The sequence below is a fragment of the Protopterus annectens genome, chromosome 4.part0 (genome assembly GCF_019279795.1).
Source record: "Protopterus annectens isolate FY-2018-M chromosome 4.part0, PAN1.0, whole genome shotgun sequence".
Taxonomy (NCBI): domain Eukaryota; kingdom Metazoa; phylum Chordata; order Ceratodontiformes; family Protopteridae; genus Protopterus; species Protopterus annectens.
In genome coordinates this window covers 1,076,970,521-1,076,990,466 of record NC_056733.1, presented here as the reverse complement: position 1 = coordinate 1,076,990,466, position 19,946 = coordinate 1,076,970,521, and the positions used below count along the sequence as shown (strand labels likewise).

Below are 19,946 nucleotides of genomic sequence, written 5' to 3'. Positions count from 1 at the left end.
TTGTATGATTCATGACTTATGATTTATTATGTAAACAGGTGTCTTTTATGCATTGTTTTGCTTTTTCTTATTTCATGTTTTTTAACAGGTTTTAAAGTACAACTAATTGTTTGATGACTTGATTAATGACTTGATTGTGGTGATGTATATTTAAAACATTGTTTTTGGTTCAATTTTGTTCTGAAGAAGTCCTGAGTAGATAGGATGAAAGCACTTAAATATTTTTTCTGTATTTTCTGAATAAATACATTGTTTGGTTTTGACCTGGCTTGTGTTGACGAGTATCAGCTAAAGGAACCGGTAAACAGAATGTGTTCCCTGGGACTAGGTGAACTCTATTTTTCAATCATCTGTACAGCACCAACAACTATTGTGTATTTATATGTATTATTTAAAATTAGATATATTAACAGGGCTTAAAAATAAACATTTTCTATTCTTTACTAATTATCCTTTGGGGTGAGAGTTTGGGTCCTAGCTCACCGGAAGTTGTGGCAGCTTTCCTTTAAAAACAACATAGTTCTTTTACATAACCAACATTTTCATTTCATTTTAGTGTTCTTTGACCATGCTGTAGGTGGATTGGATACTCTAAATTGGCCCTACATATGAGTGTGTGCATGTGTGCCTTCTGTGGAAGGTTGAGTGTTCAGCTTGACACCGTAAAACTCCACTGCCAATCATTCTGCGGACTGTTGTTCCGCTGTGGCGACCCTTAACCAGGATAAGCCGAAAGGAGATGATGTTGTCTTGACCATGCCAAGGTCTTGTTTGTAATAGCTGAAAAGCATTCTTATTTAATGTCCACTTTTTTATAGCATCGCTACCCCTTCATCAGTTGAATTGAAAAAGTGTGTATATCTACAAAGGTTATTGATTTCATGCCTAAATCCCAGGTATAGGCAGATCATACCATTATGGATGACAAAGTAAGAAAAAAATAGTGTTCACTGTTTGTTATTTATTATGCAAAAGACTGAAACATTTTAACAGTACAAAAATGCAGCTTTGTTTACTTGACATGCTCACAGTGAGACAGTAGGGGGAGCCAATAAGCATGGTAATTGCAGTACTTGTTGCAATAATGAATATTTCCACAGCTTTGGATACCTGACGCTCTACACTTGTCTACATTGTGCTTACTGGAGAGATAAGAGAAGTGATGTCTGTCTGTGTAACTAAATGTTCTTCTGAGTACACAATTACTTTAATCCTGTATTTTTGGCAGTAAATCAGAGTGCAGCTTTTCAGATGTAAAGTAGATAACACCTATGGGATTACGTAGCTGGTAAACAGATAGGAAACATGGCTAGCCTTGAAATATCCCAACAGGGTTGACAGCTTAGTATTCTATCTTGAACCTATAAGTCTGATAAATGCATTCAGCTAATGATTAATTTGTGAAATTCAGACAGCCATCAACCAGTATAATCAACTGATTATGGCCTATAAAATCCTCTGTAATCCGAACAATATTCCTGCACTTAAAAATATTATCACCCCCTATAACAATCCTAGACCGCTTCGATCCTCTAACAAACTACTAATTCAGACTAGCAAAATTAATAACACAGCCGGTAACTCTCTCTTTGCAAACTCTGTAAGTAGACCCTGGAACTCTCTTCCAGCTGATATTACCTTACTTTCTACCTTAGGTCAATTTAAAACTAGACTCAAACAACATTTGGCACTTAACTGGCTATGTCAATGTATCAAGCCTGGCTAACTCTCTCTAGAATATGTAAAAATCTGTTAACCAGTTTACTGTGTAATTTAATTTAATCCTGATTTACGCTCGAGATTAACTCTAGCCTGTGGAACTTGTTTAACTTTCTTACTTATGTAATCACTGTAAATAGCCTGTTTGTAATATGTAATGCTGGTATTATGTAATGCTGTATCTGCTTACCCTTGGAGCTTTTCTCCCCGGGCCTCCGCTGAAAATGGACATGCATCCAGTCGGACTATCCCGGTCAACAAATGTAAAATAAAATAAATAAAAATAAATCTCATTGGTCATAAAGAAGTCTTCTCTAATGTCTGCATATTGACTACTTAATTTTTATGTGCTATTGACTTCTGCAAAACTCATTTTATCATTTTTTTTTAAGTTGATATCTGCTTTGAGATCTCCTGTTTGCTTATCATCCTATGTGCTTCTTTTGACAGTTAACCCATTTGATTCACCTGATAACTTAACAGTGGACACATCTCCACAGGAGGGGGGGTGTCTGCTGCAGTACTTCTGATCTCTGCAAAAGAGGAAGGGGCTCCTTTTTTCAGTGGAAATTAAACTTTTGTCATCAGCAAGGATGCCACTTGTCTCATGTTTTCTTTAGGGTTTAGACTTTTTGGCCCCAATGTTGGTGACCATGGAATGTAAGGGCTGGACATTTTATTGACAATGGCCATATTTTGAAAGAAGGGCAGATTTTTCATTTTTCAATAAACAATGTATTCAGTCCCTGATTGCTATGCATACATGGTATTTTAGATGTGACCCTTTTTCTTCACAAGACATCCATTCAGTAATGCCTGGGATAAGCCTCTAGCCTCTTTCTGGTGCAAACCTTCAGTGGACCTTTCTCATACATTCATGTGTAAGGAAGACTGACAACTAGCCATGCCATCTTTCATCCAATCTAGCTATTGGTACCCATGATTTTATTCAAACCCAGTTTGCTGTCAGCAGAGCTAAATGATCTGCAACTGCACCAGTGAAGATATGAGGTCTACAAAATTAATTAAATGCTTACAAAGAATGCAGTTCAGAAAATATCTACAAAAGGAACAAAATGGGAGACTCAATATGACTCAGTTTACTCTACCAAAGTTTCTGATTTCATACATTTGGAATTGTGAAATGAGTTATCTGGTCCATTATTAAAGATGCCTAATTGGGTTCTTACACCAACTGACGAAATTATTTAGCTCATACAACTTTAAACAGAAATACTTACATAGATGCAGTGAAAGAAAAACTTACATGAGATAACATAGATACTACAGTACACTATCTGTAGTTGGTTGTAAACATATGAAGCTGCTAAAACTTTATTGATAACCAAGCATTTACCTCCATCAGAGTTTCATCCATATCATCAAATGGTTTTCCATCTTTCCTATTATAGAATGTTGCAACTCCAAGAATTTCTTCCTTTTTATTAACGATTGGCATTGACAAAACATTTTTAATCGTCCACCCTGATTCATCCAATGGCTCCTTCTGCAGAAAATTGTATTAAGGTAATTATTACACACAAGCTGGATACCATTTCTAAATCATAATGAAACTATAACTAGTATGTTAAATAGTGTAAATATCATGCTGTACAGTTATTTATCTACTTTAAGGCTGTAGTTAAGTCTAACAGTTTGAATAAAGCATAGATTTGTAATTTCAAAAAGCATACCTTTTTTTAAAGTTTTTTTTTCTGTGCAGACTGTCACCCCAAATAAGAGGTTCTCCGGTTCGATCCTCAGCTGGGGTGCCTTCTGTATGGAGTCTGCATGTTCTCCCTGTGGTCACATGGGTTTCCTCCCACATCCCAAAGACATGCTGTAGGTGGATTGGATACTCTAAATTGGCCCTAGGGATGGGTGTGTGTGTGTGTATGTTTTCCGTGGAAGGTTGGGCACCGGGCTGGCAACTTGACACTGTAAAATACCTCTGCCAATCATGAGCAGACACTTGATCCACTGTGGCGACACCAAACTGGGAAAAGCCAAAAGAAGAAGAAGACTGTCACCCCAAGCATCAGCAGTATTTTTTCTCTTACACTCATATGCTTAGTAATTAACTGCATAGCAAGACTGTGCTAGTGTGTTTCTAGTTACTACGGTCACTATGTTGTATATTTGTGTGTGTGTGTGTGTGTGTGTGTGTGTGTGTGTGTGTGTGTGTGTGTGTGTGTGTGTGTGTGTGTGTGTGTGTGTGTCTGTGTTTTGCCTTATGACCATTTATTTTCTCTTCCGTTGCATCGGGTAGGCAATGACATACTCATATAAATGCAGCTCACACACTGCAAAAAACACACTTTGAAAAAAGACTAACTTTCACAGTTTTGATAAGTCACTGTTATGCAAGTCTTAGTTTCAGCAAGGCAATGGGGAGTTTGTAAATGCATATATTTCAGATGCTTATTTTGACTTGTGTTATACTAATCTTTGTGACTTACATACATTCATTAATCTTTCAACATACAGAGTAAGCATCAGTTCTTTGTATGTTCAACAGTTCCTAGCTGATTGCAGTCTTTAATTAGATATGGTAATTTCCTGATGCATGGCATCTAGGGTTTACTTATATTTGGTCAAATCATCATAAAATGTCTTATGTTTCATCAGTTTTTTTTCCATCTTCAGAAGCATGACTTGTAAGGCCAAACGAGAGAGAAAAATATTTTTCTTTTTTGAAGGGTGCAAGCAACTTTGTACCACCCATGTGGGGGATTAGCCACCTACATCCGTCTGACTTGTGTATGCCAATGCCATAGTCACATGATAAGACAAAACATTAAAACCCCCACTGCAATGCATCATAATGGCTCATACAATGCAGGTCAATATGGTTCCAATAAATCACAATGAAGAGAAATTGAAGTGATGCCACTTGCAGAACCATACTCATTGGAGTACAGAGTATCAGTCCTCTGTTCTGGTTCTGGTATTGTCTGCATATGTTTGCTAAAATATACTATGATGTATTCATACTCACTTTTTTCACTATTCAGTGCTTTGTACCTATATATATTAAAAAACAGCTTACTGTATCTGGGAGGAGGAGCTGAAGGGAAGTATGAATGAAGAGGTCAAAGCAAGAATCAGTAGGGTAGCAGCCAAATTGGCACAAAGTGTCAGGTAGTGTGTAACATAAGAATGTCAAAGAAGCTGAAAATTAAAGTGTACAAAATAGTGGTGTGAGCAGAACACCTGTACAGTACTGAAGCGTGAGCAGTTCAGGTATGCAGAGGTGATTGAGAGGAAGTATCCAAGATGGGTGGTAGAATGTACACTGTGGGACAGACAAAGAAAGATGACATAAGAACACTGATCAAAGTATCTCAAGATGCAGAGAAAGCAGCAGGAAGTTTTCTGAAGAAGCTTTGGGAAAGTCAAAAAGAAGGTAAGAGAAATGCCAAGAGAAGGATTAATCACATGACAAAAGATCTGTGACAGTCAAGCATGACTGTCAAAGAAGGTAGGACAGTGGCTCTGAACTGAGAGATGTATTGTCAGTTGATGCAACATCTTGACTCCATAAAAAAATGAGAAGCACCTTAGACTAGATCCTTGTAAATAACCACCCACTCTCATATAAAGTTGATACTCTACCAGATGATATAAGCGATTACTTCCTTACTTATATAATCAGAAAAAAAAAAATAATTCCCAACCAAACCATCTTTAAAACTATACGTAACAAAAATAATTTTAATCCAGTCAGCTTCCAAGCTGAACTACAAGCTTGTGACTGGTCTCCCTTGAAACAACTTCCACTGGATGAAGCTGTATCCTTTTTTAACTCCAAATTCCTACAAATCCTGGAATACCATGCACCTACTAGAACTATAAGAACTAGCACCAAAACCGCTCCATGGCTCACCAAAGAGACTAAACAAATAATTTGATTAAGAAATAAGATCTGGTCTAAATGGAGAATCACTAAAAATCTAACTGACCACCAGAACTATAAACAGTTAAGAAATGCCACTAAAAGATCAATACTCCTTGACAAAAAGAACTACTTCTTTAAACTTCAACATAAACATCAACAAAAACCTCAAATTTTTTGGTGAGCTATAAATAAACTCTTACACCTAGGCCACACCAAGACTCCAACCCCCGCAGGTCTCTCTTTAAACTCTTCAAATGAGATTGCTAATGCCTTCAATACCTGCTTTATTGAAACTGTACAATCTCTTGCTAACTCTTTACATCCTGCTAGCTCTAACCTCCCATCCACCCTGACTAGCATACCACCTCCCTTTCATCTAAAGCCAGTTCCTACATCTCTCATGTTTACCTTACTTACTAAACTTAAACCATGCACCCCCTCAGCTGATCTCCTACCAGCTGAATATCTGCAGATTGCTGCAAAAGTACTATCCTACCCTATTTCCATGCTTATCAACAGAACCATTACCGAAGGCCTTATCCCATCTCTATGGAAAGTCTCTCACATTATCCCACTACATAAAGGTGGTAACTCCATCAAACTTTCAAACTATCGCCCCATTGCCCTACTCTCTCCTCTAGCCAAACTAATGGAAAAATGTATCCACCAACAGCTACTTGATCACCTTCTCTTAAATAACCTTCTATCAGATTGCCAGCATGGCTTTAGGCCTTTTCATAGTACCACAACTGCTCTCTTATCCTTCTCTGACTGCATTAACAAACATCGTAACAATAATAAGCTCTCTGCTGCACTTTTTATTGACATTTCTAAAGCCTTTGATATGGTTAACCATCAAATACTTCTAAACATACTAAAAACTCTCTCATTTAGCTCACAAGCACTACAATGGTTCAAGTCCTATTTAGAACATAGACAGCAAGCTGTCATCTGGGACAATAACCTTTCCTCTCATCTTCCTATTACTTTGGGGGTCCCACAAGGCTCTATCTTGGGACCTCTCCTCTTCTCTATATTCATTAATGATCTACATCTAAATATTCTTCAAGCCACCTGCATTCAATATGCAGACGATTCTGTGCTAGTATGTACTGCTGCCTCTGCTACTGAACTCCAAACCATTACTCAAACTGTATTTAGCTCAGTTGAGAATTGGTTCCTACAATGTTGCCTCCTACTAAATGCCAAAAAAACAAGGCTACTGCTTTTTACCCCGACACTTAAGTCTTCCCCTATTCACCTCTCTGTCAAGACCAGTAACGGCACTATCATTGCACCAGACCCAACTACCAAACTATTAGGCATAACAATTGATCAACATCTTAACTTTGATTCACATATTAACATGACTATCAAAACTGTAAACAGAAAACTTGGATCTCTCTATCGAATAAAATCTTTTCTTGCCCCTGAAGCCAGAACCACCATTGCCCATACCCACCTTATCTCTACCCTCCTCTATGCCTCTCCCATTTATACCAATCTCCAAGGTATTCCAAAAGAAAACAGTTTTTTTAGCACTTTCGGAAGGGGTTAACCCCCCTTCCTCAGAAAAAAAAAGATACAAACACAAATCCAAATTAATACTTATTTAAACAAAATAATACTAAATAAAATGCAAAAAACTCTATATTGCATATAAAAAATATGTGTAAAAATATAATATAATAATATAAAGTGTATACGATGACGTTGAAATGATTCATTTTGTATGAATGCTTCCTTTGTAACTTTTGGGTCATCGGAAGCAATGATAGTTAAGTAAACTCTGGTTAGACATTGGCATCCCTTTGTTGTTAGGCATCTAGTGTAGTAATTTTTAATGTTTGGAGTAGAAGACTAGTACATATTATGTCTATATTAGTTTTCATTTTTATTTTTATTTTTATTACATATTTAGTTTGTAAGGTTGTGTATAGGTATTGAATGTTCGTATACACTTTATATTATTATATTATATTTTTACACATATTTTTTATATGCAATATAGAGTTTTTTGCATTTTATTTAGTATTATTTTGTTTAAATAAGTATGCATTCGGTTGCTAGGTAATAGTTGCCTCATTGAATTTATGAGTGAGACCGATCACCTGACATTAATTAATTTAAATAGCAGTGTAATTTGGATTTTGTGTTTGTATCTTTTTTCTGAGGAAGGAGGGGTATTAACCCTTCCGAAAGCGCTAAATAAACCTGTTTTCTTCTTTTTGGAATACCTTTTGGATTATCTTTTGGTATAATATTTTTTTGTTTTGGTACTGCGTGTTGGAAGCTTTATTTTCTACCGTTTGTGTTATACCAATCTCTCCAAAAGTAACCTTAATAAACTGGCAACCTCCTATAACAACATTACCAGATTTGCCACTGGCTCCCCATTTAAAACCCACCACTGTCTAAATCTTAAACAGCTTGGTTGGCTAGAACTTCAAAACCAGATACTTTTTCAACAACGTATCACCCATAAAATATTACATCAGCCTACCAACACTCCTATTCTCAGTAGCCTAATCTCTCCCTATAGTAATCTCACTACCCTTCGCTCAGCGAATAAATTACAAGTAACCATCCAGAAATCCTTTAACAAAGCAGGAGACTCCCTCTTCTCTAATTCAGTAGGAAGAATCTGGAACAGGCTTCCCAGCAATCTACAATTACTTTCATCATTACCACTCTTCAAGAATCGAATAAAACTACTCCTTAAAACCCAGTGGCTTTGTCCATGCACTAACCCAGATTAAAACTAAATGTAGTATTACTGGTTTCACCCTCATTCAATAACCAAACCTGATTACTAATGTCGCTCTTTTGGCTTTAATCTTCTCCAATCTTCTAGTGCCTTCAAACTACCCTGTATTACATACAATAAGAAAATTCCCCCTACTCCAGGCACCTGCATTTCAGCCTTATATGTATTTTTTTCTGTTTTACTAGTGGGTATAATCCTGAACATACCCAGTAACCACCTTAATCTATCTTACCTTTCCTACTTTTCTCTTAGACAAATGTCTATCCCTTTACCTAATCATCTGCTTACATTGGAAAAAAGACTTTTTGAAATACTATCAGTGAAGAAAATGTATATGAATGTTTTAATTGATGTGTTTTTTGGTCTTCTGTCTTTATTGTCTGTTTCATTTTTTTCATTTATTCTTTGTAATATTGATATTTAGCGTAGATTGAAGCTTATCTTCCCGGGCCTCTACTGAAAATGGACTTGTATTCAGTTGGACTAGCCTGGTCAACAAATGTAAAATAAAATAAAAATGATGTTGAATGAAAATTAGAAAAGAAAAAAACAAACAGCCAAAACAGTTTTTCAAAAGCCAGTGCAGATTTATTTATAGTGAAACTGGAACACAGAATTATAATTTTTGGCTTTATAGGATCTTAGGTTAACTGTCCCGAAGGGTTATTTTAAGGTTAGCTAATAGCCTGAGGTTAGAATTAAATTCTGTATCTTGTGTCTATGAGGTGAAGACCTTAACCGTTATGCCAAACCCTCTCACCCTAAATTTTTCACCTCAAAGGTAAGAATCAAACTCTGTACCTTGTGTCTATGAGGTAACACCTTAACCATCAGGACAACTAAAAACATAAAGTCTCTCATAACATTACTGAATTCTCTTACCAGTGCTAGGTTGTCTCAATATGCACTCAGCCTATGTCCTCTGGATTTCTGGACAGAAAAATCCAGAATCTCCCAAAGACTTTCAAGTTGTTGTCTTCATCATACTTAAGTATACCACCTAGAACCCCTGTTACAGACAAGGATGCCCTCTTTATACAAAGACCAACTTCTCACTGACATTTGGGGCTGAAGTCCTCCACTTATATGTCATATAACTGATAAGTAATCCAGTTATCTAATCCTCAACCCACAGCATAAACCACTGGTTGCCCCAATCAGCTGCAAGCAGTGGTCAGAGAAGGCTCTAAGGTCAACAGAGACCAGGCTGAAGACCTGGAAGTTGATTTTAGAGAAAGCACAGCAGTTCAAGGAATTACTCAGGGCTCTAGCACCTCCAAAAGAGGAGGAAATAGGTGGAGTTGAAGAAGAAGAATAGCAGCACCTCAAAACAGCTTGTGTATGAGCTACAGAACAGGTATGTGGTTGAGCCAGGTATGGAAATAAAGTACACAAGGAAATCTGGTTGTGTAATGTAGAAGTACAGGGAGTCATCAAAAGAAAGAAAGAGTGCAGGAAAAAATGGGAGATAAAAAGATAGACCAGGCTAGGAGGGAATACTGGTTGGCTAACAAAGAAGCTAAAAAGGAGTTGCAGTAGCAAAGAACAAGACATCAGAGGCAGTCTACCAACGTCTGGAAAGTGACTTAGTGGATGGCACAAAGACACTCTATCAGGTTGCAAGGCAAAGACAGAAAGATAAAGTAAATAGTCAGACACCCTTCATAAGGGATGCCAGAAACAACCTGCTTATCAGTCCACAGAACATCAAAGGCAAATGGAAAGAGTACTTCCAGCAGCTCCTGAATGCAGAAAACCCTACAGAAGCTGTACTGCCCTAGACACCATCAACACTGAGAGAAGAAGAAGGAGATCTTACCATAGAAAAAGTAAGAACAGCACTAAGGAAAATGAAGTCAGGGAAAGCAGCAAGCTCAGATGAGGTCACAGTAGATATGATCAAGATGTTGGGTGGAATAGGGGCTAAATGGTTCCTGAGGGTACTCATAACAGTGTGGAGAAAAAGGCATATCCCAGATGACTGGAGGATAAGCATAATAGTGCCAGTGTTCAAGAGCAAAGGGGACATTCACAACTGTGGACAGTACATGGGTATCACACTCCTGTCACACTTCATGAAAGTTCTGGAGACGGTGATTGATAAAAATATACACAGACTAACAGAAAGTAAAATGGGAAATGAGCAGTTCAGATTCAGATCAGGATGCAGCAAAACTGACCCGATGTTTTCAGTGAGCCAGATACTTGAGAAGATGCTTGAAATGAGGAGAGAGTCCAAATGGACACTCCTAGACTTAGAGAAGGCATATGACAAGTTCCCAAGAAAGCTGATTTGGGATGTCTTGCTGTGATTCAAAGTCCCAGAAACATTGGCAGGACTAATGCAAGCTATGTACAAAGACCCAGTGACTCAAGAACAAACAGTGTTTGGTCTTACAGATGGGTTTCCAGTGGGAGAGGGTGTGAATCAGCATTCATCTCTGAGCCTACTGCTGTTCATACTAGTGATTCATAGGTTCATAGGTGTGTACTAGGCTAATGGCCCTGGATCCTTTACCAGCCTAGCCCATAGGATTATCCTGGCATCATGTCACCCAACCTTAGTTCCCAGTGCCTCTGTCGAGCAGAGCCACTGGAGTGATCCACGGGGTGAATTTTCTATTTCCCATCCACTCATCAAGATTTCTCTTGAAGAGGGCCAGTGAGATGCTCTGCTTGACATGTATGGGAAGTGTATTCCATAGAATGGGCAGTCCCTGTGTTATGAACCTGTCCCTTCAGCATGTTCTGTTGATTGTTGTAATGAGGTTGAGGTTTCTGGAGCGTGTGGTGTGGAGGGATTGGGATTTCTTTAGATGTAGCATTTCTAACAGTGCTGGGTCAGACATGGCTTTGTAAGTCAAGCAGAGATTGTTTCTAAGTACGCAATATGAGACAGAGAATAGTTGGAGTTTTTTGAGTCTGTCCATATAGGATGAGTGTTTAAGGCCTAGGATCCTCTTTGTGAGGTACTTTTGTAGCCTCTCCAGTTGTTGCAGGTGTCTAGTGAGGTGCATGCCAAATGGGGCATTGTACTCAATGATTGGCCTAATGAGGGAAGGGTAGAGGGAGGCAATGATCTCTTTCTTCCTGGATGCAAAACCCTTAATAATGAGATGTGCCACATAGAAGGATTTTCTGACCACAGAGGCAATGTGGTGGTCAAAAGAGAGATTGCTGTCAAACTTTGTTCCCGGATCTCTTATAACTCTTTCTGTGTTCAGTGGACTACCACTGATGTGGTAATTCATGAGAACTGGGTTTTTCCCAAAGGGGATGGCAACACATTTTTTGGCATTGAGCTTAAGGCCATGGTTCTGACACCGATTGTTGGTCTCAGTAAGGCCATTCTGTAGGATGTCAACATCACTTGGAGAGTTAATAATAGCTCCCAACTTGCAATTGTCTGTGAACTTTGTCAGCCAGAGACCCTTTATGTTGGCCTGGACTTCAGAGAAGTAGATACCAAACAGGAGAGGGCCCAGGACTGAACCCTGTGGGACTCCACTAGTGACTAGTTGGCAGTCTAACTTGGAGTCAGCTACTTTCACACTGTGGGTTCTATCTCTGAGCCAGTTTGCAACCCACCTAGTGATATAGGGGTTGATGCCTAGCTTAGTGAGTTTTTCTATGATTCCTGAGTGGGGAATGGTATCAAAGGCTTTGGCCAGATCAAGATAGGCTGTATGTACCACCTTGCCTTCATCTACAGCTCTGGTGACTGACTCAAAGAAGTTGACCAAGTTGAGCAGGCATGATCTACCCTTCAAAAAACCAAACTGTGTGGGATCCAGAGTTTGGAGATTCCCTATATCCTTGTTTATTAGGTCCATGATGATGTGTTCCATAGCTTTGCATATCAGACTCATCAGGCTAATGAGGCGATAGTTCCCAGGGTCTGTAGTCACTCCTCCTATGTGGAGAGGGATGACTGTAGCAGTGCACCATTCAGTAGGGACAAAACCTGAGGTGAGGCTGTGATTGAACAGGGCACACAGGTGAGGTGCCAGTTCACTCTGTAGTTCATGTAGAACACAGCCAGGGATACTGTCAGGTCCCATAGAAGCTGTATTCTTGGCCTTGGACAGTGCTGTTTTAACTTGTGCAGCAGTAATACTGGGTGCCTGGCAATCTACTTGTATTGTGATTGGTCCTCTGGGGGGGGGGGGTAAAGTTGGCACTGAATCTATCGGCCAGTATATTGGCAATATCTGTTGGCTCGGTATAGGAGGTACCATTGTGCAATAGCTCAGAACAAATCTGGGTATTGCTGCGGAGATTCCTTACATAACTATAGAAGGCCTTGTGGTTGTCTTTACTATCTGCTACAATTCTGTTTTCCTAGCTAGCTTTGGAGGATTTGATGAGAAATCTCATCTTTTTGTTGAGGCTGATAAGGGAGTTTTTCCAGTCTTGGGACTTCACTTTATTCTGCTTCACTTTCCTCCTTCTGTTGTAGTTTGTTTAGGGCAGTGGACCACTAGATTAGCTTCTTTTTTTTGGAGAAGAGTGTCTTGGTTCTATTGGGTATGGCGAGATCCATGCATTTGTATACATGTTTGTACAGTGCATTGGTGTATGATTCAGCGGTCATGCAACTATTCATCATTTGTATGGGTGCAGTGAAGTTAGCCATCTCTGTTTTTAGGAGCCCAAAGTTAGCTTTGGAGAAGTTTTTCATGGTGTCTTCCTTTGCAGGGGGGTGGGAGGGATGTGGATATCCAAGGAGATTAGTTTGTGGTCAGATCTAACTAGGGAGGAGTTGACTATTGGTGTAGAGCAGCGGTTGCCCATGTTGGTAATGACCAGGTCAAGAATATTGCTACTAGTGGGGGTAAGAACAAGCTGGTTCAGGGAATTGGAATTAATGATTTCCAGGAAACACTAGGCAAGTGTATTGGTACATGAGTAGCTTTCCCAGTTAATGGAGGGGTAGTTGAAGTCACCCAATATAAGGGTGTTAGGTTGGACCTTAATATTTTCCAGGATGCTTAAGAACGTGGAGTGTGAGTCTTGGGACATGGTTGGGGGTCTATAGCAGGCTATGACCTGAATTGTTGTCTTACACAATGTTAGCTGCACCTGAAGTATCTCAGATGTGTTATGTTGGACTACCAGTCTGGAGGTGTGTGCATCCTTTGTGAACATGGAAACACCACCACCTTTGGAGCTTCAGTCCAAGTTCTGGGGCCGAAAGGTATGGAATGAGTTGTAGCCTGGTAGTGTAGGGGTGCTTTCTGCTGCCTCGAACCAGGTCTCTGTTACGGCACAGATGTCGATGTTCTCCATTTTAATGAGTGCTTCGAGCGAGTGCATTTTGAGATTTAGACTTCTAGCGTTGAGCATCATGACCCTCAGATTGCATTTGTTTGTAGTTGTTATGGTGGTAATTTGGTCTTTGGAACACTGCCTAAAAAGGCACTATAGGGGTGGCAAGAGCCTTGGCCAGTATCTGGAAGCCCAGGGGTGACAGATGTAGGCCATCTCTGGCAAAGAATTGAGGTCTGTCAATCATGTTATCCCAGGCAGACATATACTGAATCCCCTTAGAATGACACCAGAAACTTGGCCAATTGTTAAAATCAATCATTTTCTGCTTGTGCTGTGGTATCATTATGGGTGATGGTAGGATGCTGCTCAGGGCTATGGTCATACCAGCCTGGGCTACATAATCCAAGAGCTCCTCCATGTCTCTCTTCATGTAGTCCAGGGAGGTACATTTCAGGTCATTCATGCCCACATGTACAATGACAGAGTCATATTTGTACTTGTTGTTGAGGGACCTGAGTGCATGCATTATGTGCCGGATTCTGGCACCTGACAGGTAGCTGTGTGTTACTTTTTCCTTATTCAACCTAGTGAATGGGACATCAGTGTTCCTCACTATTGAGTCACCTATAACTAATGTGTCGGGCATGCTGTTTTGCCTTAGCGGGTATGGATGAGCGGCAGATGTTTAGGAGAGTTATGTGTCTCGTGATTAGTGTTGTATTGGTGGTCGAGTGCATTTCTGCCTTGGAGGTCTCTGCTGTTTGGGTAGACTTTTATTGAGAGCCTCCATGAAGGTGGGTGTGTGGTTTGTGTTTTTATGTGAAGGCAGTGCCAGTGTGTGTTCTGGAGGGCTATGTGTTCCATGTGGTGTGGTGCAAGTATTGACATTCTCCTCTTGACCAGCTATTCCAGTCTTGGCTGGAGAGTGCATGGCTTGCAATTTGAATATATAAGTGCATCTCTTGCAAGTCTGAGTGCTGGGAGGTAAGAAGAGAGGGTTGTCAGTGTACATGAGGTCATTACTATATTGCCTCAGGATGTCCAAGTTCACCAGGTTGATAGGAGAAAGCACAGGGAACTGACCTTTAGACATGCCTGGAGGGGTGGGAATTAAAAATAAGTAGCACTTTTGTGTGCTACAGTAATTGCTACAAGAAGTCTGGTAAAGTGCTAGAGTAATAAGCTAGTAAAAATGCAGGAGAGAAGAGAACTAGCAGATCTAAGGGAAAAATTGAACAGCAGACTTTGGTACCACTCAGAAGCTTACAAACAGTCCTTGATGCAGCAAATCAGCAAACTAGTTACAGGAAGGTGGGAATCAAGCAGAAATGTGGCCTTTACACCAGAAAGTTGAAAGAGATGGAAAACTGCCCAAACGGCCAATAAACTGCAATTTCTGGGCCAGAAACAACTCCTCTTATGGTAGATAGGCTAACTAGTGCTTACCATTCCCACTGATAAGCTAGAAGGCTTCCGTCCAACACAGAAAGGCTTGGGGGGCTCAGAAGCTTACATACGTCCTCAGAAGTTAAATACAGTCCTGGATACAGCAAATCTGTATCTGGACTAGATGAGTTACAGAAAAGGCGGGAAAAGCACAAATGTGGTCTTTTAAACCAGAAAGTTGAAAGAGATGGAAGAACTTCACAGCCCAAATGGCCAATAAACTACAATTTCTGGGCCAGAAACTACTCCTCTTGTGGTAGATAGGCTACCTAGTGCTTACCACTCCCACTGACAAGCAAGAAGGATTCACTCCGACACAGAAAGACTTGGGGGGCTCAGAAGCTTACAAACAGTCCTGGATATAGCAAATCTGTATCTGGACTAGACTAGTTACAGGAAAGGTGGGAAACAAGCGCAAATGTGGGATTTTAAATCAGATAAATGATAGAGATGGAAAAAACTGCCCAAACAGCCAATAAACTACAATCTCTGGGCCAGACACCACTCCTCTAGTAGTAGATAGGCTACCTGGTTCTTACCACTCCCACTGATAAGGTAGAAGGCTTCCCTCAACATTAGCAAACAGGTCAGAGGGGTCACAGAAACTTCGTTCAGAGCTGCTGAGAGCACCCCTGCCTTACCAGACTTTACCTCATTCCACACATTCCAACCTCAAAATGAGGTTGGGAAGACTAAGGGTGGTGGAGTCTCTATCTTCATTAAAGACAGGCACACCTCCAGACTGGTCTGCCAGCATGATACACTGGAACTCCTCCAGGTGTAACTGTCAGCTGGTAAGACAACCATCCAAGTTATAGCCAGCTATAGACCCCTCTCCATGACCCAGGACACCTACTTCTTTTACTGGATCTACTTGACTCTATCAAGGTACCGCCTAACACTCTGATCCTTGGTGATTTCAACTACTTCACAATAGATTGGGTGAACTATTCCTGCACTACTGTACTCACTCAATAATTCCCTCACAAGGGGAGGTAACATTCTGGATTTTGGTCTCACCAACACTGGCAACTGCTAAACCACTCCCATAGTATGTCTTTCCTGGTGAGATCAGATCATCGGACTGTCTCATTTGAAGTTTCTATCCCACCCAACCCCTCCCCAGCCATAATCAAGTTAACAAACTTCTCAAAAGTTGACTATAACCCCCTAAGGGAGTGTATCTGTGGCTTCACACCACCTCCCCCCTCAGATGATGCTGACAACTATGCTGAGCAGTACACTAATGCAGTATACAAGCACCTGTACAACTGCATGGACTCAGCCATACCCAACAGAACTAAAACTTGCTCCTCAAGGAAACACAAATCTGTTTGGTGGACATCCTGTATCAACAGGCTTTACAACAAAAGGAAGAAATTGTTGTCAGTGGTAAAAAGGAACAAATTTCAATTTGGAAGAACCCCATCGATAGCCTGAACAAACAAATTAGATTACTAGTGAAAACCTCAAAGCCAATCATGAATTGAAACTAGTATCTGAAACAAAGGGAAACCACAAAGCCTTCTTCAGTTACATCAGGAACCTTCATGCAAAAGCCCAGGTTTGTTCCAAATTACTACTTAACAGTATCACTTACATTGATCCTGTTCAATTAGTCAGCCTGCTAGCAGATAGGTTCACTGCAAACTTCACCCCTCTATCCCTCCCAAAGGCCATTTCAGCATACACAATACTTGTTGTGCACCTCACATCTCCATAGGTCAAGTGTTAAAGGCCCTATCCAAGGCAAAGCACACATCTTCCATGGGACCTGATAGTATCCCAGGCTGTATTCTGCACCATCTCCAGCAAGAACTGGCTTTGCCATTAAGCAGCCTATTCAACCACAGCCTAAGTACAGGCTTCATTCCAGCAGAGTGGAGAACTGCCATTGTCATTTCCTTGCACAAAGCTGGTGCCATTACTGATCCTGGAAAGTATCACCTCATTAGCATGACAAGTTTGATCTGTAAAGCCATGGAGCATATTATTATGAATCTCATAAATAAGGACATTGGCAATCTCCAAGCACTTGACCCCACCCAGTTCGGATTTGTCAAGGACAGATCTTGCCTGTTGAACCTGGTTGACTTCTTTTGAGACTGTCACCAAGGCCGTGGCTGAGGGAAGGTCAGTACATACAGCTTACCTTGACTTGGCCAAGGCCTTTGACACAATCCTCCACTCAGGCATCATTGAAAAGTTAACACAACTTAGTGTAAATCCCTATCTCATCAGGTGGGTGGTCAACTGGCTCACTGACAGGACCCTCAAGGTCAAAATAGGCATCTCCACCTCCGATAGAAAACCTGTCACTAGTGGAGTTCCCCAGGGATCTGTCCTGGAACCCCTACTGTTTGGCATCTACTTCTCAGAGGTCCAGGCAAAGACAAAATGCCTGTGGGTGACCAGGTTTGTGGACAACTGTAAGTTGGGTGCTGTCATTGACTCCGCAGATGATGTTAACTTACTGCAAAAGGGTCTAACAGCAACGAATGACTAGTTCCAAAGTCATGGCCTTAAGCTAAATGCAAAAAAATGTATTGTCATACCATTTGGCAGAAACATGACTCTTACTGATTACCACATCAAAAGCAGCCCCTTAAACACACAAACTATGGTGAGAGACCTGGGTACTCAGGTTGATAACAATCTCACATTCAATCATCATGTAGCGGCAGTGGTCAGAAAAGCCTTTTACTTGGTTCATCTCATAAGTAAAGGGATTGCCTCCAGAAGAAAGGTGGTTATTACCTCTCTATATACTCCTCCCTAATTAGACCAATAATTGAGTATAACACCCTGTTTGGTGTGAACCTCTCTAAACATCTGCACCAACTGGAAAGGCCACAGAAATACATCACAAAGAGAATCCATGGCCTCCAACACCTGTCCTATACAGACAGGCTCAAATCACTATCACTCTACTCAGTATCGTACAGATTGCTCAGAGGTGATCTGTGTCTTGCCTACAAGGTGTTCTCAGACCCTGCCCTACTAGAGATGCTGCATATCCGTAACTCTAACTCCTTGCACATTACCAATTAAAAAGGCTAATATGCAACATCAACAAAACCTGCTAGAGAGACAGGTTTGTCTCACAGAGGCTGCTCCATCTCTGGAATAGACTTCCCATACACGTCAAACAGAGTACCTCTCTGTCCCTCTTCAAATGCAATCTTGATGAGTGGATGGAAAACCACACATTTGTATGAGGGGTTCCACCTGTGTCCCTCATTGACAGGGGTGACAGGTGTTGACTGAGGCTTCTTTTTGGGGATAAACTCTTGGCTAGGCTTGTAAGGGCTTCAGGGCCATTAGCCTAGTAAGTTCCTATGATTCTATGACAGGTCAAGAAAGTTATTGTATGCAGATGATGTGGCATTACAGGCAGACCCTGAGCAAGAACTTCAACAAAGGATAGGAGAATGGAATGCAAAACTGAAGGCATATGGGTTAAACTGATTAAAGATAACACATTGTAATGGCAGCAGATGGGGGAAATCAGAAGGAGTTGAGAATTCAGATAGAAGGGAAAATAGTGGAATAGGTTAACAGCTTCAAGTATCTGGGAGGGGTGGTTGAGGAGAAGGTAAGTCTGAATGAAGAAGTCAAAGCTAAAATCAGAGGGACTGCAGCCAACTGGCACATAGCATTAGGTGGAGTGTTTGACAAAGAATGCCAAAGAATCTGAAAAGGAAGTTGTAAAAAACAGTGGTGTGACCAGTACTACTGTACGGTACAGAAACTTGGGCAGTAAAGGCAGAGTAGATGAGGAAGCTAGGAGTAATAGAAATGAAGTGCCTGAGGAGGGTGGTAGGATGCACACAGTGGGACAGATAAAGGAATGAGGACATAAGAGCAGAAGCCAAAGTGGCTCTAATTGCAGAAAAGGTCAAAGAGAACAGATTATGGTGGTTCAGGCACATGTGCAGGAAAGTAGAAGACAATCTTGTGAAGAAGATTTGGGACAGGCAGGAAGAAGGAAAGAGGCGATGAGGACATCCAGCAAAGAGGTGGGTGGATCATGTGAGAGAAGACCTGTGATAGTCAAGCATGACTATTGAAGAAGGTAGAAGAGTGGCACTGAATAGGGAGAGATGACTATTAGGACACAACACCCCAAGCACATGTAGAAAATGGGCTAAAGGGGGTCGATGATGATGATGATATATTATATATGGGTCGTCTGCATTTTGCTAAACATGCTTTTGGTTGACAAATGCAGAGGTGGAGTTTAATGTTCATGGTACAAACAGCCGAGCAGTCTAAATGTCAACAGTCTGTTTCATCGAGACAAATGAGTGGGGTTGGAGGTGGTTAAAGTGTTTGTGTATGCATTACTGAGTAGGTGTTAGGGTCTGGGATAGGTGAGGCACTGGATTTGGATGTATGTGTATTTTAAGGTTAGGGGTAAGGGTTATTTAAGGGGATAGATGTAGTGTTCTCAGGGTATGTTTGTGCGAACAAGTGTGTCTTGTGCACTGGCAGTGCTACGGGAATGTTTTTATTAAGGTAACATGTAGGGTTAGGGTTGGGGGAAGGGGTAGCATTAAGGTTAGGGTTAACACCCATTACTAGGCCCCTGCTCACCTTGCATAATGCGTGCTAACTTACTTTAATAAAAACCTTCCAGTAACACCTCCACTATTCAGACAAAGTTTAGGCTAGTGTTATGGGGGGGGGGGTAGTGTTTACATATTCCTTTCTAGCCTAGTCTGTATTTTCTTTCTCCCACTTTTTCCTGCACTCCTTCAATCTTTTTAGTTTGATATTTAGTTTGTTTGATATTATGTACTTTTGAATATATATCTTGTCGATGTTTGTGGTTCAACATTAAAT

General features: G+C 40.6%; 1 protein-coding gene across 1 annotated transcript in view; it reads right to left on the bottom strand.

Annotated features, from left to right (window-relative positions):
- LOC122800395 (rod cGMP-specific 3',5'-cyclic phosphodiesterase subunit beta-like) overlaps positions 1 to 19,946 on the bottom strand; it is a 1,051,627-nt gene that overhangs the window by 521,644 nt on the left and 510,037 nt on the right. The window contains exon 9 of the mRNA XM_044069844.1: positions 3,077 to 3,226. Coding sequence (XP_043925779.1) covers positions 3,077 to 3,226 — 150 coding nt within the window. The remainder of the gene's footprint in view (positions 1 to 3,076; positions 3,227 to 19,946) is intronic.